Source organism: Crinia signifera, chromosome 9 (assembly GCF_055691185.1).
Source record: "Crinia signifera chromosome 9, ASM5569118v1, whole genome shotgun sequence".
In the NCBI taxonomy this organism is placed as follows: domain Eukaryota; kingdom Metazoa; phylum Chordata; class Amphibia; order Anura; family Myobatrachidae; genus Crinia; species Crinia signifera.
Window position 1 is genome coordinate 85379826 of NC_139225.1, and position 23774 is coordinate 85403599.

General features: G+C 40.5%; 1 protein-coding gene across 3 annotated transcripts in view; it reads right to left on the reverse strand.

Moving 5' to 3' along the window:
• TENM1 (teneurin transmembrane protein 1) overlaps positions 1 to 23774 on the reverse strand; it is a 726432-nt gene that overhangs the window by 446601 nt on the left and 256057 nt on the right. For 2 of the 3 annotated variants that reach the window (XM_083159335.1, XM_083159334.1), the window contains exon 4: positions 2521 to 2562. The exons of the other annotated variant lie outside the window; for it this stretch is intronic. In XM_083159335.1, coding sequence (XP_083015461.1) covers positions 2521 to 2562 — 42 coding nt within the window. The remainder of the gene's footprint in view (positions 1 to 2520; positions 2563 to 23774) is intronic. 3 annotated transcript variants of the gene reach the window in all.

Sequence of the window (23774 nt, forward strand, 5' to 3'; positions counted from 1 at the left end):
TGTTTTTGTCAATTTTCCAGGGTTTGTGAGCACATTTCTGATTGTCCTTTGCTCCCATACACTACCAGATATTTATTCCATCCAAGCAACTAGTTGGAAGGTTGGAGGAAAGTTGGTCTGATGTGTGGCCAGCATAACACAGTGCCTAGTCTAGGAGACAGAGGGGAAGCACTGTGCTGATACTGATCAATGCTCCCCCTCTGTGTCCTAGACTCAGTGCTCTGCTTGGCCGGTGGCACCACAACTGACAATGGATGGGAACATCCAGCGGGGGAACACAGTGCAGTGTGGAGGGGAACCGCTGTCACTAGCTGTGGTGTGGTGTGGAGGTGGGAGGAGCAGCAGGAGCAGTAGTGGGCACTGACAGCCCCCCAAAATTGTATGGTAAAATGGGGAAAGGGCTGACACTGTGGGGAAGGGGGGCTTGGCTGACCCTGAGGGAAAGGAAGATAAGGCTGACACTGTGGGCAAGGGGGCAGGGCTGACACTGAGGGGAAGTAAGACAGGAATGACACTTATGTGAAGTAAGACAGGGCTAACACTGGGGAAAGGGGGAGGCTACTCCTGTGGGCATTGTGTGCAGAATTAGTGCTAGTCCTGTGGGCATTATGTGTGAAAGGGGTGCTACTCCTGTGGGAATCATTGGTACTATTATGTGACCACCCCCTTCCTCGTGAAGCCATACCCCCACATTTTTGCCACTTGCCTCCAGCGTGCACTGTTCCTTTTTTTAAATTTGGGGGCACCAATTCCCTTCTATCTAGTTACAGCACTGAGGTGATGTAACAGAGGTACTGTTCTGTGGAAAGAGATAAAGTACCAACCAATCAAGCACAGCCTGTAAACACTGTGTAAACTGACAGTTAGTAGCTCATTGTTTAGTCCTCTGGGTATAGAATAGAAAAAAAATTACAATATGGTGTAATACTGTCATTGAAAAAAGGGTTTCTAGTGATGTCCTCACCCTTTTCAGGACTGTAAAAAGTCGAAAACATTATGATGAGGTAAGCATCTTCTAATATTTCTCCTATCAGTGTACTTCAATCAGAGAGAGTGCATAATTATAAACCATTTATTTTTACCAGTATTTCACCATATTGTTGATTTTCTCTCTTAAGTACTTTTGGGAAAATGCCAGTATAAGTAACCTTAACATTACAGTACATTGGTGGTTACAAATTGCACGGGGACAAGTAATGTGATTTGAACACAGTTGGAAATAATTCATTTTTGCAACTGAGCTATACTAATAATTTTTTCTTACCCTGTGTTTTTGCTGTACCTTATTCATTTATGAATTGTTCATATTTGTGAATGCCAGCCCATCAACCATCCCTATTTAATATACATTATTGACAGTGTTAGGTGATATCTCCCAAGACTGGAAATAAGTTTCCGTACTTGTAAGATTAATAAAATTTCCAAGCCAGATGCTCTACAACATGGAGAATTGTCAGATTTTGTGGAATTCCTGGTTGAAAGTTGGCAAATAGAAATGAAGGGGCAGTAACAGTACAAGACATGCAGCTTTTACGTAACATCACCATTTAATGTTCCAGACATGTTTTCTGGTTCTAAATTTCTGTGAATCACATACTCTGAATTCTGAAATGATTTTTGACACCATTGCTGCAGGCGGTGTCTACTATACCCAATAAAGAGATAGTTTACTAACTGTAAACTTCACTTTTAGGGCCAGATGTATCAAGTTTCAAAAAGTGATAAAGTGGAGAGTGATAAACAACCAGCCAATCAGCTCTTTCCTTTAATTTTGCAAACCCAGCCTGTAACATATTAGTTAGGAACGGATTGGTTGGTTGTTTTTCATTCTCTACTTTATCACTTTTTGAAGCTTGCTATATAAGGAGCAGCTCTCATTTGAGCTGCTCCTGGTGATTCCATCGTCCTCCGACAGAAGGGGGCACGCGCGCATGAGATGCACATGTGCCCCATTCTGTCGGAGCCCTCTGCCCATCTCCCCACTCCCTGACAGTCAGCAGCAGCCTGCCCGCACTCCCTGTCCATCTCCCTGAAGCGGAGACAGGCCGGTAAGCCACAGATCACCGTTCCCCGCAGGTTTGCTGATGGGGATGCATGAGCGAGTGAGACGATTGCGCGTCTCAGTCAGCCAGTCCACCGTATGCAAGCCTGCGCCAGCACATGCAATCTGGTGATCCGTCAGGCTGGCTGACAGGCGCTACATCTGTACATCTGTCCCTTAGAGTACAATAAAGGTTAAAACCTGCTATTAAAAGTGTAACTGGTAGGGCTTCTTAAAAGAGAAAACACATCTGGAAAGATAAAGTGCATGTTTACATATAGTCTACATATTCTATTCATGTATTGTCCCTTTATCACAAACTACAGTACGTACTATTGTCTACATGAAGTCAAGCAATGAAATTGTGTTAAATGATACAGTACAATCAAGACATACAATGAGTCGTTTTAGTGGTGAAAAAGTTACACATGTACTAGACTATAATTCAATGCATATATTGAATGGAAAGCGGAGCTTACTTTTTGGTGAACAGGTCCCACAGTCTAATAGTCTAGTCCAGTCTGTAAGATAATTAATAGATGTAATTCATTCTTTTGCTGTCTGGTTGGTTTAAATTAAGCACAAAAGCAAATATATGTACTTGTAGATGAATAGTTTAAAATGTAATGTGGCTGAATTATTTGAAGATAAAAAAAAAACAGAACAAAAAAGTCACAAAACAAATTATAGAAGCGGGATATATCAAAAGTTGGATAAAGATTAAATAGAAAAGGAGCCAATAGCTACCACTCGGCTTCTAACTTTAATTTTACAGGCTGTACCAGAAAAATTATAGTTAAACATTGTTTCATATATCTCCCCAATTGTATGAAATATTTTTCATAATACAACTTAATAGTTTAAATAATAAAAAAAATATATATATATATATACAAAAAAAAAAAAATATATATATATATATATATATATATATATATACATACACTGTACAGTATATCACTTACTGGTACTGTATGGATGCCAATAAATAGACAATGGAGATATATATATATATATATATTTATGATCAATGGAATATCCAGCACTCAATCAAAACTTGATATAACTTGAACGGGTGCCCCCTATTATCACTAGCCTGCAAGCCCAGCAATCACAAATATAACTTAAGAGTAGTGGCACTCACGTTCCTTGCATAATTAGACAGCGACTACTGTATTGTCATCATCGTTTCGATATATATAGACGCCATTATTATACAACCGATTCCTTGCTGCTGTGCAATACCAACAAGATTGGGATCAGGCCCTATTTTTATGAGGGGAAATATTTAATGTCATAGTTCCAAAAATAAATAAAATAAAATGTTCTGTAGTATTTATAAGGCATGTAACAACAAAATATGAACTGTTCTCCATAAAGGTCTAGCGCCATTCCTAAACTGCCGTATTTATATAGAATTTTATCCATTCATTAAAAAATACATTTGGGACTATTCTTTGTATTTTAGCCTGGGTTTTTTGGGGGAACTGGAAAGTGATCTTTTAAAATAAAGGTTTTTTTAATTTTTTGGTGTAAAAAAATCTGATATTTCTTCTGTGAAGGGGCATGCTATTTTTATTCATATGCTTGAAGCACATCAATATATATTTAATTTTTTTTGTTACTTTTTTCACACATTCGCCAGCAGAGGGCCGGGAGCAGCTCATTAAATATTAATATTTTCACTTCACACTGGTCCCGGCTTATTACAAGGGGACCAGTGAAGCAGCTCCCTACCCCTGTCCCCTGCCAGCTCTCTGGGGGGGGGGGGGGGGGCAGCTTCTGCTGCCTGTGTCCCCGGGAGCCCTCCCCCACACATTGTGGCGCAAACAGGGAGGCTTACATCTCCCTGCCTGCCTCCGTCCCCTGCAGGGGTTAAAATTTGCCGTCAGGGGCAGCGAGCCCCTGCGGTATTGAATAGGGTGACAGGGAGGGCTGGCAGCGAATGCTGCAGCCCTCCGGAACCCTGCAAATGTGCAGCGAATCCAAAACAGGATTTGCTGCACATGGAGAAAAAACCCATTGATTACTCCCCTTTATGTCAGTTAAGTAAACTGGGAGAGCAACACTATACTGTAGCTTATTTTTATAAATCTGTCCGATCCGTCCTTCATGATCCTGCATTAAAAAGATCTGAATAGGCATTTACATTTTAAGAAGTAAACCCAAGGAGAAATGATACGTTTTGGTTTAAAGACAGCTTTAATCTACATCTGCTTTATCAGACCTAAGTTTCTTGTACAATGATAACTCAATTGTAGCATAAGTAATTTTATTTTTGTTTTAAGTTGACTTCATTCCATCTTTTGGAAAATCATACAGATGCATCAGCGAAGGTGACCTGACGCCCCGTGTAATCCCTCAGGTTCCATTAGATGAAAAGACAAGTCATAAATTAACCTCTGAGATTAAAGTCAAGGAATGAATTCAAAGCTGTGGATTTATCAAATCTCATCTTCTGCGCGCATTGCTCCTATGAAGTATTAAAAATTAATCAAATAATCTTATTGAACTGAATTTTTTTCTAGTTATCTTTAACTCAATTTTTTTCAAAGCTTTTGCAACACATCTTTGATTGACAGCCTACCTTTCTTCAGCTATCAGGTTTTCCCATCCATCCAAAGGCCTTTGGAATTTTTAGGCATGCATTCATCTTCAGCCCAAGGATTTCAGAGTGAACAAACGCAATTACATTCCTTTAAAAATGCATAAAATAAAATGTGATATCCTCTGACCTTGAGGGAGAAAAAGAACGGATACTGAATCATCTCAGGCAAGAAATCCACACTTGTTCTTGTCAAATCTTGATGCGTTAAAATTCATGGCAGACTTAAAAAATGTCTCCAAATACTTTTGCTGGAACAAATGCGAGAAGCACTTATAACATTGATATAATTTGTATGAAGCTTCTGGTTATTGTGGGTCATGGATCTGAAAACATATTTTCATCACCAACAGGGGTTTATCATCACAAAATGTCTCTGTTCACTGCTTTGAGACAGACAAATGCAAAAAATTGTACACATCAGACAAGCAGTGGTGCGTGCAATCATTGCTACACATTGCTGGTCAGTGTAGTATTTCTTTTCAGGGTCAAGCATGAAAAATAGTCTTTATAAATGTATGCCAGTGTACAAGTTCTCTGAATACTTGTACTACATAAAACTGCAAAAAGAATGTGTTTGAAGACAGAATAGCAAATAGCAACAATTGAAGGGTATGCCAATCAAACATTTATTTATCTGTTTTCCTTTAAAAAATAAAAAACAAATCTTCATATACACTTGACTCCCACTGCAAAATGTCTTTACTTTCATTACTTTGGCCCAGTGCATCTGGAATGATCCATTCAGTGCACACCTACTCTGCATAGTTGTATTGTGTAGCTCTACTATTCACAAAAAAGTGCAGGCTTCTGTACCTCTATAACTGCTTGTTTAATTAACTTCTTAGTTATTGTGCCTATTTGGGCTGCTCACATTGCTGAATAGAATATACAGTAACAGTGATTCCCAAACTGTGTCCCTGGGCACCTTGGGGAGCAACAAGGATGCCTCGGCTTGGTGGTCCAGGACCAAATCAAATTATTTGTGGTCAAAGTGATAGGCAAAACCAGTGCTAGTGGCTGCCAATCATAAAATGTATGAACAATCAGAAGCACGACTGAATACCACCATATAACTGACCCTAAGGATGATAGATAGGCAAAACTGACAATATATTTTTTTTCCAAAATCCAAATTTTTATGCTAGTGGTGTCATAAAAAAATACTGATAATTTAGGGTGCTGTGATTCCAGAAAGTTTTGGAACCACTCATTTTTTACAGAATGTCCTTTGAGGAGAAATGACAATCTGTAAAAAATGGCCATGCTTTTTTTTGAATGTGCTAAAAAATAAACACTAGCAATTTTTTTGAAACCCACACCAAGAAATGATTTGCCATTCTTGCTTTTGATATAATCACTAGTAATTATCTACTAAAAGGAAATTCTGTTTGAAAAAGGGATCGGCCCTTTTCAAACAAGATAGCCCCCGGAGTTTATAACAAATACCTATAGGGTCACGTGACCCTATAGGTATTTGTTATAAACTTCTGTTTTTTATATATATTAAACTTCTGTTTTTGTATATATATATATATATATATATATATATATATATATATATATATATATATATATATATATATATATGTAGCGATGAGGACCGGCACTTGGACTGATAGGGGAGATGGTGGAGGTGCCTTCCACAAGGTGTAATATACGAACGAATTAATCCAGGTAAATGGAAAAATAGGAGGCGGCACTCAACTTGTAAAAAGGTATATTCAATCACATCAGAAACATCGTGACAAAAATCAGCATGTGCGTCAACAGTTTCGGAGCTGGCGCTCCTTCATCAGGACAGCTGATATGTGCAGCATAGCAACATAGCAAACATCGTGCAGAAAGTTTCTGCACGATGTTTGCTATGTTGCTATGCTGCACATATCAGCTGTCCTGATGAAGGAGCGCCAGCTCCGAAACTGTTGACGCACATGCTGATTTTTGTCACGATGTTTCTGATGTGATTGAATATACCTTTTTACAAGTTGAGTGCCGCCTCCTATTTTTCCATTTACCTGGATTAATTCGTTCGTATATATATATATATATATATATATATATATATCCATAAAAACTGAATAATTAATAGATTTTTGTATTTTACATAGTATGTCTTCTGTGCTTACGATTTTTATGTATTGTTTAAGTAAATTGCACACGGCTAGATACACCTGTATTCACTATTTTAATTAACTCAGGGGTATTTATACAAGGATTCAGTATGAAATCCCGGCGGTAGGGATCCCGGCGTTCAAAATCCTGACGCCGGAATCCCGACCGCCGAAATCCCGACAAGGGGGGGACGTGGATCGCCCCCCCCCCCCCTTGTGGGCTCGCTGCGCTCACCACGCAGCGGGCCCGGTGCCTCGCTACGCTCGGCATGCTAATTTATTCTCCCTCCAGGGGTGTCGTGGACACCCACTGAGGGAGAAAGTGTCGCGATTTCAGCGGTCGGGATTCCAGCGTTGGGATTCTGAACGCCGGGATCCCGACCGCCGGGATTTAAACTGCATCCCTTATACAAGCCCCAGGACACTAGTTATTCACTCTGCTCCCGATGAAGACATGGGCACTTCCATGTTGAAATGCATTGAGCTTGCCTGAGCTTGTTTTTTAACTTGAGCCCACACTCTGAATGGACTTTTATACTGTACACTAACGGACACAATTCCACCTCAGTTCTGGACGGCTACAAAAAGAAGGTTCCAGGTACCGTTGAATCCAACTCGACGAGGGAAGAATGTCCACCATCACTTGCTTTGTGGACCCCTTGGATATTACCATTGAGTTTGCTAAACAAAAAAGCTGCCTGGACTCTGCCCTATAACTGGGTATTTGACCGGATCTTCATGTGATCATTCCCCACTCCCCACCAACCTTCTGGAGGTGCAGTATACAAACAGACATTATTTGTTTGTCAAATTGTGGGCTCATTTTTTAACATGCATGCTACTATATTTTAATAATTTGTTTATTAATAAATTCTTTGTTTAACCTAGCCGTGTTATTGTTGTTTACATCAGTACAGCACCAGAGTTGTTCTAAATCTTTCTTTTTTGTTTCTACACACATTGTACATGTAGTGTGAAGATAACTTTATAACAATAACTGGAAATGCCTATTTTTCTTGAAAAAGTAAAATAAATAGTGTTGAATGCTATATATGAAGCAACTCAGTCAGCAGGATGTCACAGGATTAATCAACTGAAAAACAGAAAGCAAGTTGTTGACCTGTTAAGGATTCACGGGACACTTAAAGGTAGCCAACATGTTGGAATATAGAAATGAAATCCAGCTGTTCTTAATAAAATGAGACATTACTGCAAAACATTGCGTACAGAAATCATGTTCTACCAAAATCTCTAAATCCATATTAGCAATATGTTGAACTACTGTTGTCACTGATGTCTGCATATAATATAAAATGCAGATAAAATACTGTAGTTGTGCAAAAAAGTTGCATCATTAAACTATATTAACATTTGCATCAATTTGAAAAATAAAAAGTTTCAAATTAAAAATATCTTAATGCATAGATTTAGAAAATATGATTATGCTCTACATCGTAATTTGTCTATATCACTTGTGAGGAGATCAGGGTAGGGGGGCCCTCTCATGTCCAGTTCTTTGCTGAAAGGTGCCGGGCATTGCGTACTACAGGTTGTACACAGTTGCAGTTCATTGATAATCGGCTGCCATTCGATAAGGTCTAAATTAGACATAGATGTTGTGACATGATTTTACAGGTGCAAGCACTGATTAGTGTAGTCTCAGACTGAAGGCTAAAAGACTCAATATGGGCCTGATGGAAGGCGTCCTCATTTGTCTCTTACATCCACACCCTAGGACCCACTACAGAAATCCCAAACTCTAATCAAGTCTGTTTAGCAAAACAGACAGTTTAAAATACATAAGCCAGAATCCTTGACAAACAAATCTCCCATGTATTACTTTCCTAGTGCTTCTATCACATACTACATTGTGTTCATTTGAATCTTAAATGCCAGAAATTTATATATGAATGTGCATTCTTGCAATGTTGTGAAAATGTTCACAAATAGTATCAATCAACCCTACCTGGAACTAATACTGATACCAGCAGGTAGTAACTTATTTTAGAACTGTGGAGTTGTTGTACAGTACATACTGTACTTATGACCACTGGCATTAATATTTATTTTGAAGCAGGAGTCTAACTATATTTTGGTGGGCCTCATAGCAATAAGTTGAAGGATCCCTCAGTGTTTCTAGAGAGACACTCTCTTCACACTTGTTGTTAATGTATTAGCCCAAAGTAGCTACTAATTCATTTTCTGCCCCAAAGTGGTGTCCTAGTTAATTTTATGCACAATTGTAGTGCTGTGCTTTAATATATACCTTTTAGTACTAGTAGTGCCTTAACTCATGTGATGCCCTATAATAGATCAATGTATTCCACATTGTAGTGCCCAGTACTCATTGTACCAACTTGTAGTGCCCTCAGATCCTTTTATGCAACACTTTAGTGCCTCAGTTCATATCTTGTCTCTCTCTGGCAAGACTCAATTTTGCTGTAATTATCTGGCTTCCTCATATTTTGCTTCCCTCACTGTATTTTAAGTAACTCTAAAGCCATTCATACCATAGCTCTCAATAAATCTGCATACTGTAGGACAGCCATTGTAGGACTAAGGTAAAACTTACTCCATCAATGCTGAGTGGTGTGGTTACAGGTGACTTTCAGTTTTAGTTTTGGTTAGCAATAGTCCACTCTGGGGTAAAGAAATTATAACCTACGTGTATAGCAATTCCTGCTTCACCTCTTTACTGAGGCAAACCAAGAAGCAGTAGCCCTAATATGTATATAGATGTGAAAACACCACCTCAAGAGATCCCTGCTGGAGTCCCACAGCATTTCAGCCTAGTGCTGGCACTGTCTTGTCCACAGCTGTCCCCAGTACTCATGTGTGAGATATCACTAGTATTACACAGCACTGCCTCACTGGCAGCATTACACCACTGACAGCATTACTTCACTGACAGTCACACATCCCTACCACATTGACAACAGCACATCACTGCTTCACTGACAGCATTCCAACACTTAAGAGAGATGTCCTATTAGAGGGAACTAAAAAGGGCCAACAAATCGAGAGACATAATGAGGGAACCATTTCTTTTATTTCCAAACTTAATAATCAGTTTCAGAGTATTAAAGGAATAATTAAAAAAAAACTATAACATTCTTAAACAAGATATTTTGAGAAATATCATACCAGATAAACCCTAATTTTATCTTTAAGAAAAATAAAACCTTTAGAAATCTATTAGCACCCAGCTTTTTTAGAAATGATCAAAAGATGAAATACACACAAAGACCTGGTTAACTAATAAAATAGAAGGGTGTTATAGATGTGGCAAAAACTAATTTCTAACTTGTGGTTATATTCAAAATAAAACCAAAACACTAAATCTCGGTTGAAGTTTTAGAGGTCACAAAAATAAGAGGGTTTATAAATTGCAACACCACATACGTGGTCTACATGCTCATTTGTGGGTGTGAACTACGATATGTGGGTCGAACTACCCGTGCTCTGAAAATTTGATTTCTGGAACACCGTCAAAACATTATAAACAAAAATGGGTACTTATATGTTAGTTGGGCACCCACTATAGTTACTATGCTCATACCCCCACTATCCATGTCGGCATGGAGTTGATTTTATATGGTGTGGCGAGCGCAGCAGGCCACCATGCCCGAAGCACAGCGAGCCCCGCGAGGGGCCGCAGAATACTAAGCGAATAGCTCAGTGGGTGCCCAACTAACATATAAGTACCCAAAAAGTTATTACATAGTGTATCTAGACATTATTCAGAAGCACACCAGAGTAATCCAGAATGCCTTAAATTTGATAGGTATAGAACATATAGAAACCACATGATGTAACAAATTTTCTCTAAATGTGTGCTAAAGTATAAATTTGTTATGAATATAACATTATAATCAATTCATTTATATATATAAAGGTAATCTCATTTCTTATTCTTATTTCCTCTCCTTCCTTTTTTATGTGTAAAAGGCTTGCATTTGTTATTTAAAAAAAATTGTGTACTATGTTTAAATGGATAAGGTCATAGATATGAACAGAGATATGCGGTCACGTGACTGTATATCGTGACAAGTACAACATAAAGTCATAAAAACAGATATAGTAATATATAAAACCCTTTTCCCCATTCTCTGAAAGGAAAGAAATTTTATAATCATTTTGCGACTTCTTGTCTGCGGACATATGCTCTCTACACAGGAATGTGAGTGCTAGTCACGTGATCAGGGTAACACCGATCACGTGACCGGGGAAAATTGCCAAAACCGGAAGTACCGGATTTATAAAGATAAAGTATGAAATAAGGCCTTTCAAAATATATTTATGTATATAGTAATTATAGAGAAATGAGCTTGGTATAATATGATTCAGTCGCTCATTGAAAGAATATTGGATATACTGTGATTCTAGTTGTAATAGATTTTAGGGGTCTAATTGGCAATTCCTGTCTGATGAGGTATATAAAGCCACCAGGCTTTCAGTGCATATCACCTTTGCTAAAGCTGCCAGTTGATCAGGGAAATGCATCAGGGGTGAAATGTAATAGGATGAGAGATTCAGAAAGTGAGAGATTTGGTAAGAAATCTCCAGTTTTTTTAAAGAGGCAATCATTTACACTGCAAAGCCAGTTTGATGTTGAATTGTAAATGATTGCTGCTTTAAAAAAACTGGAGATTTCTTACCAAAACTCTCACTTTCTGAATCTCTCATCCTATTACATTTCACCCCTGGTGTTTTCATCACTTACCTGAGGATTGCCATTGTGGGGACAAGCCTGAGATCCATCAACATTAGGAGGACACTTTTATACTATTAAGGTGGATTATCTCTGTTAAGCTGTGTACACAGGGGGGCGATAGGGGCTTAAATCGCTGGAAATATGGTCGCAGGCGACCATATTGCCAGTGATGGGAGTGTGCCCCAGCGATAAATTGCCGGGTGCACGCTCCCGTTTTCAGCCCCTTTCTAATCGCAAGCTCCTGCGACCAGCTGATTACCTCTGCGGCACCACCGGCAGAGGTTCCTTTTCATCAGTGACCATCTCTGGTCGCTGATGAAAAGGAGAAACTGAGCAATATATTGCTCAGCCATATATTGCTAGCTATATATTGCTGAGCAATATATTTCCCCCGTGTGTACGGGGCTTAAGAGGAACTGCATTATACCAAAGACAGCTGGTTTCTGAATTTACACAAGAAGTGCATTGGACTGCATCACACTCAAAGAATTAATCATCTATCCAACTTGTGGCGACCAGTTCTGTAACTATTATAAATAATACCTCCGGAGACACCCCTTATACCTCCATACAAAGTTTGCAAGTTATGGCCATAATCAAGGCCCCCAGGCTAACCACCAGCACCTAAAGGCCCCCATACATTAGGCTGACTTGTCCTAGGGACAAGTCGGACCCAATTTACCTGCGAGCCGCCCGGCAGCTCCCCGGGAGGCTCACATACAATTTGGCACTTGATGTGCCATTTTTACATAGGATAAATCGCATGCGATTTATCCCATGTAAAAAAAAACCCGGGGAGCTGCAGGGCGGTGAGCAGTAGTGGGGACGGGCAGCGGCAGTAGTGGGGGCGGGCAGCGGCAGTAGTGGGGACGGGCAGCGGTGGTGGGGGCGGCCAGCGGCGGCGGGGATGGGCGGCGTTTGCGGTGAGCGCAGTGTACTTACACATAGCAGCAGCGGCGGGGACGGGACGCGCAGTGGCGGCTATTATATTTTTAAAATACTTGTCAAATGACCGGCCGCTCTCTGATTGGCTGAGAGCTCTCCGGCCAATCAGAGAGCGGCCGGTCATTTGACAAGTATTTTAAAAATATAATAGCCGCCACTGCGCGTCCCGTCCCCGCCGCTGCTGCTATATGTAAGTACACTGCGCTCACCGCACACGTCGCCCGTCCCCACCGCCGCTGCCCGCCCCCACCACTGCTGCCGCTGGCCGCCCCCACCACCGCTGCCGCTGGCCGCCCCCACTACTCCCCCGGTGTCTGTATGCATATGCCTGTCAGGTGGCAGGCATATGCATACAGGGAGGTCGGATGTGATCGTATGTACAGACCGTCCGACCTCCCTGATCCGGTCCGATGCGCAAGGGACCGCGCATCGGATCGGATCAAATGTCACATACCTACGATTTTGGGCCGATTTCATCCGATTATCGGCACAAAGTGCCGAAATCGGATGAAATCGTCCCAAAATCGCATAGTGTATGGGGGCCTTAAGGTTTATTATTGCTGTGCCATTATCAGATTGTGTTTATTTTTACATTTTTTATATTTATATTTATTTTTATTTAATTAATTATATGTATCTTTTTAAAAAATATATGAATTATTAAAAGTGGTATTTTTATCCAATTGTCTAACGCTGCTTTCTTATGCTTATGGGTTCTCCATTTGCATAATATAGCATTCCTGTGTAATTAATATGTGTCCCGGATTAAAGGGATGAGTTGGTCACCCTAACCACACCCTATATCACAATCACACACAAAATGAGATACACAAATACAGTAATAGCGCTGTCCTAAACTAGCTCTTGATGTTTTTCTTTGTTCAAGTGCAGATAACCTCAAGAGCTAGTTTAGGACAGCACTATTATTTGTGTATTTCATTTTGTGTGTGACAGCAGCACATTCCTGCCTCACAGCTACTCTCTATCACAGCAATCACAGCAGTGTATCACTGACAACAGTGCATAATGCCTCACTTTTAGCAGCACATCACTAACAAAAATATAATAATTATAATAATAATAATAATAATAATAATAATAATAATAATAATTATATTTATATAGCGCTTTTCTCCCAATAGGACTCAAAGTGCTTCACCATTGTCTTTACAGCTTTGTAAGTGAATAAAACATTTCTCTATTCAACTGTTTTATTCACTTACAATGTTATCCATGTCATTTTCCATTAATTATTTGAATTAAATTTTTATTAAGTTATTCAAATTAAATATAAATAAAGCCCTAATAAAATTATGTTAAAGAATGCAAGAAAAAACAATCTTTGCCCTGAATGTGATTATCACCCTGTTAAATAAAGAAAGATATAAATAAGCTACACTACAACTTGTAGAGAGGATGACTATATCAAAGGAAGGCAAATCATAAAAAACAATAATAGAAATATGAATCAATATCTACATGAACATGATCTTTGACTCTGGGAAACATTGAAATAGCCGAAGCAATGTATATTGTGCAACAGAGCATCTATATGAAAGTATAAGCCACAGGAGCAGAGCTCTGGGAGGAACTAATCAAACCTGAATATACTGTATACTAAAATGAGATGGAAAGACCAAAATCGCTACTGGGCAAAGTAATGAGAAATGCACTGAAGTCTGAAGAACAACAGCAGCATGAAAAAACATGCATGCACCTGTACACAGCACTACAGTACATATTGATTGTAAGACCGCAAGATATATAAATGAAAAGAAAACTTACAGATGAAAAGACCATAAAAAGTTCACCTTTGAAGCCTAAATTATACAGTAGCAGCTCATAGAAGATCGATAAAGATAACACAATCTAATGAAAGCAAATTCTTTTCAACAAAGGTAGTATCAGGATGAGCCCTAAAACTTTGGATGCATTTAAATACGATTTTTAGAGGAAAAGCAAATATTTCAAATGATAACAAAAAAATGATCAATTACATTTTTTTTAAATCTGATTACAGTTAGTAGTAGTAGTAGCAGTACGTTTTTATTTATAAGGCGCCGCAAAGTGTCCGCAGCGCCGTACATAGCAAACAAAAAACAAATTACAAGGTAACGTACAGGGTGTGTTGAAAAATACAGTATGAATAGGGGTATAGCTGGTAGAACTTAAATGAGCATCAGTTCAGAAGTAGGTGTCAAAATTGTCGAGGAGACTGAAGATGAAGTAGAGGAAGGGAAGAACAGGACAGGAGCACAGGTGAGGTAAAGAGGTAGGGTGAGTACGTGAGGAAGGAGGAACCTACTCATAAGAGTTAACATACTAAAAATAGGTGGGTGGACGAACGAAAAACAATAGGATAAGTAGGAACGGAGGGGAAAGGAGGCAGGATAGGAGGATCAAAAGAGGTTAGGAGGAGGGATAGGCTAGTTGAAAAAATTGGGTTTTGAGGGAGCGCTTGAAGGAGGTAAGGGAATCAGAAAGCCTGATGGGTGGCGGGAGGTTGTTCCAGTGCAGGGGGGCAGCGCGAGAGAAGTCTTGAACACGGGAGTGGGAGGAGGTGATTAGGTGAGAGGTCAGTCGGCGGTCAGCGATGGAGCGAAGAGGACGGGAGGGAGTGTGGATAGAGATCAGTGAAGAGAGGTAAGGAGCGGTGGAGGAGGAGAGAGCCTTGTAGGTGGTGGTGAGGAGTTTAAAGAGAACTCGGAAAGGAATGGGGAGCCAGTGAAGAGATAGACAGAGGGGGGAGGCGGAGGTAGAGCGGCGGGAGAGGAAGATGAGCCTAGCAGCAGCATTAAGAATGGATTGGAGAGGTGCGAGGCGGGTGAGAGGTAGCCCAGAGAGAAGGATGTTGCAGTAGTCAAGGCGGGAGATGACAAGAGAATGAATGAGAATTTTGGTCGCGTCAGTGGAGAGGAATGGTCTGATGCGTGAGATGTTGCGTAGGTGAAAGCGGCAAGACTGTGAGAGAGCACGAATGTGGGGGGTGAAAGAGAGGGAGGAGTCAATGATGACACCGAGGAAGCGTGTTTGGTCGGTGGAGGTGATCTCGGTTTCACCAATGCTGATGGAGATAGTGGGAGAAGAGGGGATGTTCTGGGGATGGAAGATTAGAAGTGTGTGATGTCAAATAAAAATAAAAAACAGCTGTTTGATCACATTGTCAGCATACATTTTATTTCTTAATTGCATCTACAGACTTCCCAGTGTAACTGAGGGTATACAAGGGTGTGATCTTAATCACAAGGCAGATTGTTTAAAATATATGAAAAGATAGAACCTGGAGCAACACAGAACTGTTCAATGGGCAATAAACTGGTTCTTTATTTCACATGCTGTGTAAACAATTAATTGCAGTACCAAACAGATAAGCATGTAGACAATATTACTTATTTAATGACAAAACTCAAAACCCTACCTTGGAGTAGATATCTTAAATTATCTTAATTTACATTATAACCTTTGTGAGGCATTGTCATGGCAGACATGGCTATTGTCTTTCAACTAAATCTAAAATGTAAGAGTATTTAAAAACAGAATATTCTTGTTATCACTTGTTACTAATCACCTCCTCATTATTCAAACACATAACAGTTAGGGGCTGATAGGTTGAGGCACCATTTAAGACAGGGCTGGGCAATTGCGGCCCTCCAGATGTTGAGCAACTACACATCCCAGCATGCCTTGCATCAGTTTCAGCATGGCCACATAGCAAAACTAATGGAAAGCATCATGGGATGTGTAGTTCCTCAACATCTGGAGGGCCGCAATTGCCCAGCCCTGATTTAAGATGATGTATACACTCTCTCAGATGAATCTTGCCTAAGAAATATATTTATTATTATTTTTATTATTATTATATATATTTTGTAGCAATTTCCAATTCAGAACAAAACAGTAATAAAAAGATACAGACTATTACACAGATACAGACGGATACTTAAGAATCTCTGCCCATATGCTTACGATGAATATATTCTTCTTTTTACATAATACCTTTGGACTGTTTAGTAATAAAAAAAGTATTAAAATAAACACACCTGCAGAGATTAATTAAATTTATTGACACATGCATAACACTTCTATCACCCTGGTGCTTATTAGTCACTAATTAAAGAATGCTTTTCACTACATGTTTTCAGTGGCATGTACAAATCCTATGATATACTAAGGTGATTGAATAAATAAGACAAAATACTTCTTATTACATACATTTATTCCACTCCTAAATATGCGCATAATTAATAGTATGACCTTGGTACAGATTATTTTTCCACATAGTCTCCATATTTGCTCCAGTAATACACCATGGCATCTTTACCAGCAATAAGAAAATCAGTGAAGCAGGACATGCCGGGTTGTTGAACTTCGGTGTTTGCAAATTGCTTTCTACTCAGGTGTTTCTTCATTGATTAAAAGAGATGGAAATCACTCGGTGCCAGATCAGGGCTGTAGGAAAGATGGTCCAGTATCTCCCAATAGTAGCATGTTAACAACTTAAAATAGTGGTCAGTATTCACAGTATCTCCTTGGCATACTCTTGTGGTCCCAAAATACAGTCGCCATGGCCTTCTTTGAAGTTGTTTTGAATTTCTTCGAAGTAGGATATAATGCGTGTTTCTATGCCATGGATGTTTGCTTAGTCTCTTATGTTGCATGATGCACCTATTTGTCATCACCTGTAACAATAGGCTGGAGAAACTACACTATAACCTTATACCTCCTCAAATGCAAAAGAGACAATCCAATCCTACTGGTTTCATGAACTTCTGTGAGTTGCTATTGTACCCAATAGTAACACTTTTTCCTGTACTCCAGTTGGTCATGAATGATGTTTTGCACAGTACCGACTTAGATGTTCAGTTCATCAGCATTATCATTAACTCTTGCAACTGTCCTCCTGAATCAGAATGTGGCACACATTGTCATCTGTGGTAGATGCACTTGGCTGACTAGATCATTGCTCATCTTGAAAATCTGCCCTGCTGTTATCAAAGGAATTGCACTAAACCCAAACCTTTCTCCATGACATGGTGTTATCACCGTACACCTCAGGTGTAGATCTGATCACACTATGTCATGAGAAAGAACCAATAGGCGCGTAAGTGCACAAAAAAAACAACAACACAATTTAATAATAAATACCAATGATAATAAAATTAGTTGATTGCATGCATGCAAGAAAAAAAAAAAGGGGGGGGGGGGGTTACATTCAAATTACCACAACAAATAACAAATACAATTATGCATCCATTGTTAATTACCGGTATTTGATATGTCCTGATTAATGCAGGTAATAGTGCACAGATTTGAAACAGATTTCTGTTAGTCCCAAAATGAAGGGTAAGTGTCCCAATCGGTTAGTGTTTTTTTTTTGTATCCTCCCAATAAATCTAGTGGGTAAGTAAACTGGTATGTACTCACACCTGGGTCTCCAATGCCAGTAGTTTTGGGGATGACAGCGGCACTCAAAGATCCTACTGTTGGCAAACAGATCCCAAAGAGTACAGGAGCAGCTGTCACTGACTGTCTGATGTTCGTACTGGTCTGCCGCTGATGAGAATGACCAATCTGTTAGTCACTGGATACACGCAGCACCGCTTGCACCTTGATGATCTCCAAGCTACTGCACCAGTCAGTGGACCGAGTGAAGGCTGGGGCTGACTGTTCTCAGTGGGTGCATTCTTCGGTGAGGGCGCACTCCTGTTGTGGCGGTGCCCGGATGGCTGGGCTGTGCGCTCACTCCTCCAAATGGTGGTGAATGATGCAACCCTCTCTGTGCGATCTGCACCAACTTTGCTGGGACCGTGATGGATTGGGATAAGCAGGTTGGCAATTGTGAACAAAGATGAGTCCCTCAATTCGGAATTGAAAAAGCTGAACTGAGTGCGGTGAAACACATTTTTGAGGAGTTCCTGAGCACCACAGACCGAGGCCTGGAGGGACACATCTTTGTTCACAATTGCCAACCTGCTTATCCCATTCCATCATGGTCCCGGCAAAGTTGGTGCAGATTGCACAGAGAGGGTTGCATCAATCAATGCCATTTGGAGGAGTGAGTGCACAGCCCAGCCATCTGGGCACCGCCACAACAGGAGTGCGCCCTCACCGAAGCACGCACCTGCTGAGAACAGTCAGCCCCAGCCTTCCCTCGGTCCGCTGACCGGTGCAGTAGCTTGGAGATCATCACACGCCGCAAGGTGCAAGCGGTGCTGCATGTATCCAGTGACTAACAGATTGGTCATTCTCATCTGCGGCAGACCAGCACGAACATCAGACAGTCAGTGACGGCTGCTCCTGTGCTCTCTCGGATCTGTTTGCCAACATTAGGAGCTTTGAGTGCCGCTGTCATCCCCAAAATTACTGGAATAAGAGGCCCAGGTGTGAGTACATACCAGTTTACTTACCCACTAGATTTATTGGGAGGATACCAAACCCCCCCCCCACTAACTGATTGGGACACTTACCCTTAGTTTAATCTGTGCACTTTTACCTGCATTAATCAGGACATATCAAATACCGGTAATTAACAACGGATGCCTAATTGTATGTGTTATTTGTATGTGGTAATTTTAATGTACACCCCCCCCCCCCTTTTTCTTGCATGCATGCAATCAACTAATTTTATTATCATCAGTACTTATTATTAAATTGTGTTTTTTTGTGTACATACGGCGCCTATTGGTTCTTTCTTCTGTTTTTGCAATTATTGACGGCGACCATCTGTACACGGCACACAACATTTGTCCCTAGCGCTCATACTTTGTTCCTTTTTACCTGATAACAATATGTACCTCAGTGCTTTGGCTAGACCAGCCATTTTACAGCTGATGTTAGGATAGTAAGACTGACATGGGGTGGAATCTGGCCATGTGGGAAGTAGTGGTCTACCTGCTCCAGCCGAGTGGTAAATTAGAATGAATTAGAGAACATAATGTGTGTGAAAAGGCCTGTTACCTTACTTCTACATAAAAACTACTTCTAATAATAGTTACAGTATTTGTAAGTTGCCACATTTATCATCCATTGACATTATCAATTTTTGTGATCTGTCTTCTTAAATTTTAATGTCCCGGACCAAAGATTCCTTTAGTTTAAATGATCAACATGTTATACTGTTTGAGGTAATGATGCAAAAAGTTGATTATAAGTATTTAAAGGGTCTGTTCATCATCACTAAATGCAAGTGAAAATAGTTATTTTCAGTTAAATTGTAAAATCCAGGTTTTGAAGCTATTTAGCACATTGAATAGCAAGCTCTTCTACGTTAGAACAATGTAGAAGAGATTGCTTGCTTAACTTTCATCTGTGATCCTGCCACCAACACCCGCTCTACAAAAGAGGGACTATCATTTATCAAATTATTGTAGTCTATCTTCAGATGGCACTTGTACCTGAAGCTTCATTTCATCCTATGGGGAGGAGGTCTGCATTGCATAGAGGGAGTGATGGGATCCTTCTTCACACCTTGATAAAGCCAGAGACCTGGTGAAACCCGTTGGTGGATCAGAGGAATACCCACATCCAGTTCCCAAACATCATTGCATTCCATTATCTGGATCCGGACCAGTCTCCTCCGTGTTTGCAGTCCAATTTCTGACCACTGGCAACCACTAGGTGCCCCTCCATCTGGGGCCTCCATTTGCCCAAATCAGGATACGGGTGCTACACCAGGAGATTGCTACTCCACAAAAATCCTGTCCCATAACCACACTGGACACATTGGATACAAATTCACAACTTTTCATTTTGGAGAAAACATAGGAACGGACCCATCGATACATGGTTTCTACTGAATACGGTACCGTATGAACTGGAACACACCACTATTCCTCTTCTTTTAAATACCCCCCCCCCCTCTCCCTTTCATTTGAGGAAGAAAGGGAGCTATGACTTTTTATGTTTTTTAATAAATATTTCATATATTTTTTTCACCCATTTGGCACTACATGTTATTTCTTTAGAATTGTTGTTATTTAGCGCAGTGTACCCCTGTGTTTTCTTTGTATCCTTCTTCCACTTACTGTCTCCTAAGGCAGTGCACATGCTGTAACACATTTGTCTATAGTGTAATGAGAATGAAATTGCTACAAACTTTTAAGTTTTACCAAATGCAGTCTATGGAGATTTGATCACACTCTCAAATAGGAGAGTGATGATTTGAGAAAAGCTAGTACTTTAATAGAATGCAATTGGTCCACTTTGTCACTTTTGTAATCTCATGGTCCAGTTCAGACAGGGAACATTTTCTGACCTTTATTCTTTATACATGCTCACTCCCTTCTCAGTGCCACTGGACTGACATAATGTACATGGTTTTCAATGTTAATTGAGTTTTATAAATGTGCTACCTCATGTTACAGTGAATTATTTATGCAGTTGGTATATGCATATCAGTAAACTTTGCTTTCCTTATTACATACATATAAGGGTCCAAATTCATACAAGGATTCAGCTTCTACTAGCTTATTAATCATTCTAAAACTTACTTGTTATAACATAAATCTGGGACTGTTGGATCTAATTGAGATTTTTCAGCCTTGAACCAAATTAAGTGTAGGACTCTTCAAAATGTTTCCAAATTGACTTTTAAATCATTTCCATGCAACTGCTGTGGTCTACATGTGTATTATAGCATATATTACCTATCCCCCACTGTACAGTATATATATATATATATATATATATATATATATATATATATATATATATTTATATAAATAAATATATATATATATATATATATATATATATATATATATATATATATATATATATATCTTGTCTGGTGTCAGCTAAATATTATGCACCTTCATCCAAAGCAAATACATCTCTAAAGGTAACATTGGGGCTTTAGGCATGGATTCCATATAAACAAAATTATTGGTCAGAAATTTATAGGGCAGCAATTTGGTTACCCTCTGCAACACAATTTGCGTTCATGCACATATTGAGTGCTTATTTTGAGCAATGCATAATAAAGGATACTTATGCACGTGATAACATATCAAAAAAGGTATGGACGCATTACTCTATTGTGCAGCTGATATAATTTACCTTTATAAGTAGGTCTATGCCTGCACATTTGCTGTGCATGTATCTTGTTCCTTTATACACATACTTCACAAGATTACATTTTTTTTGTTGCCTTGGCAACACACACAAACTCGCCCGGCGGACAGACCGGAAGTGATGTACCCGTCACTTTGACCCAGACGCCGGGATCACTTGATGACGGGCGCACTTTATATTATATTTTGTCACTCGTCTTGAAAACAGGAGCTTTCCCTGAAACGTTGGCTTATTGATGCACCTCTTTTGATGTTTATCTGAAAATATTAAAGTTTTTATCAATTCTTAGGGCAGTATTCAATGCTCTGGATTTACTGTTTTTTTTTTTTTTTTTTGACAAATCTCTGCAGTGAATTTTTTCACTGAAAATCTGATTCACCCTACTATTCAATGTTCACTGTTAACCGAAAGCGAACAGTGAATGCCGGCCAGTTCTCAGTTTCATGCTCGCTGCAATTCGCTGGTGTTTTTCAATGGGGTTTTGACTCTGATTTGCCGAGAGTGTATTCAATGCTAGGACTGCTTTCACCGTGATTTTCGTTGTGTTTCACCGTTTTGCATTTGCCATATTTTTAAGGTGAACTGGAATGTGTACTTTTAAAATAAAGATTTTTTTTGTGTAAAAAAATCATTAATTTTATTATTTGAAGGGTCTTGCTATTTGGATTCATGTACTTGGAGCACATGAATATGCTCATTAGATATTCACTGTACTTGGTTCCACTCATTACATATGCACGAGCAGGACCAGCACAGCCCTCCTTCTCCTCCCTGATAATGGACGGACCCCCTGCCTGCTGGTGGATGGCATGCAGCAGGATCTGGCAGTGCAGGGTCAGGTCGGGTAGTGCTGTGGGGCAGGGGGTCCCTGCAGCGTATGTGAGATCAGCGTCTGGGTCCCTGCGGCAGATAGGAACTACTAGTTCCCATCTGCCGCAGGGACCCTGCCGCTGATCTCACATACACCATAGGGACCCCTGACCTGACTCTGTGCTGCCTGTGTCCCTGCCAGCCCTCCTTCTCCCCCTACTGCTGTGTTCAGTGTCCGGCGCATGCAGAGAGGCTTCCATCTCCCTGCCTTCTGCCATCCCCCTGGCTCCCTGCGGCATTTGCCGGGTTGGGACAAATTCGCCGTCAGGGTCAGCAAGCCCCTGATGCATTGGAGAATGCATTGGAGAATGCCTAAACAGGATTCTCTGCACATGGAGAATATTTTAATTGAATACTGCCCTTGGAGTGCCACCATTTATACTGGAATATATATATATATATATATATATACAGATGGGGCAGGCCTCTTCCTTGCTGGCGAATCGCCAGAACGTCAGCGCTGGCAATCCGCCAGCAGCCTGCCTCACCATCTGACTGAGCGTCTCATGCGCACGCGCGTCACAATCTCCGTCGGCGGGGCAACGGGAACCCTGTCCGTCTCCGCCTCAGGGAGATGGACAGGGTTAGGGGGGGGTGCGGGCAGGCGGCGGGGACCCCGGGTTACCGCCGACAAGCCAGTGGTGACTCGGGGGAGCGGCTGGAAGCGCCGTCGGAAGGGGACGCACGCGCCTCTCGTGCGCGCGTGTCCCCTTCTAGCTATGCAGATGGCGCTGGCGGGGGATGGCGGCTGGCGTCGCCATCGCCATCCCCTGCCAAGATGGGACCTGCCCCATCTGTCTATATATATATATATATATATATATATATATATATATATATATACAAGTTATACCGAAATTGCGCAAAGTCCAGTTAAAATGCAAATCTGTCCAAAATAGCTTTTTAGAATCATGCACTGCAGCTCAGTCTCCAGGGAGAGGTTCACCAAAACCTCAATTCTGGAGCATATAGGAGAAAACCAGAGAGGCGCACAATTAGCATAAATGTAAAAACAACTTTACTAATATACTGTAAATGCTCACATACATGAAAAGTTTTAAACAGCAGGCAGGCGAAGGCAATATATTATCCTGGATGGCAGCAGTAGAATTCACTGCAGTGGATGTGTGCAGCATGCACGCGGCTAAGCTAAAGAGCCAGGACCGGACAGATGATGGAAGTCAACAGCGTCAGAGATGGGAGTCAGTGTCATTCAGAGGGGGCGTTCCCTCTGACTGACACTGACTCCCATCTCTGACACTGTTGACGTCCATCTGTATGGTCCCGGCTCTTTGGCTTAGCTGCGTGCACGCTGTGCACATCCACTCTGGTGAAAATTCTACTGCTGTCATCTGGGTTAATATATTGCCTTCGCCAGCCTGCTGTTTTAAACTTTTCATGTATGTGAGCATT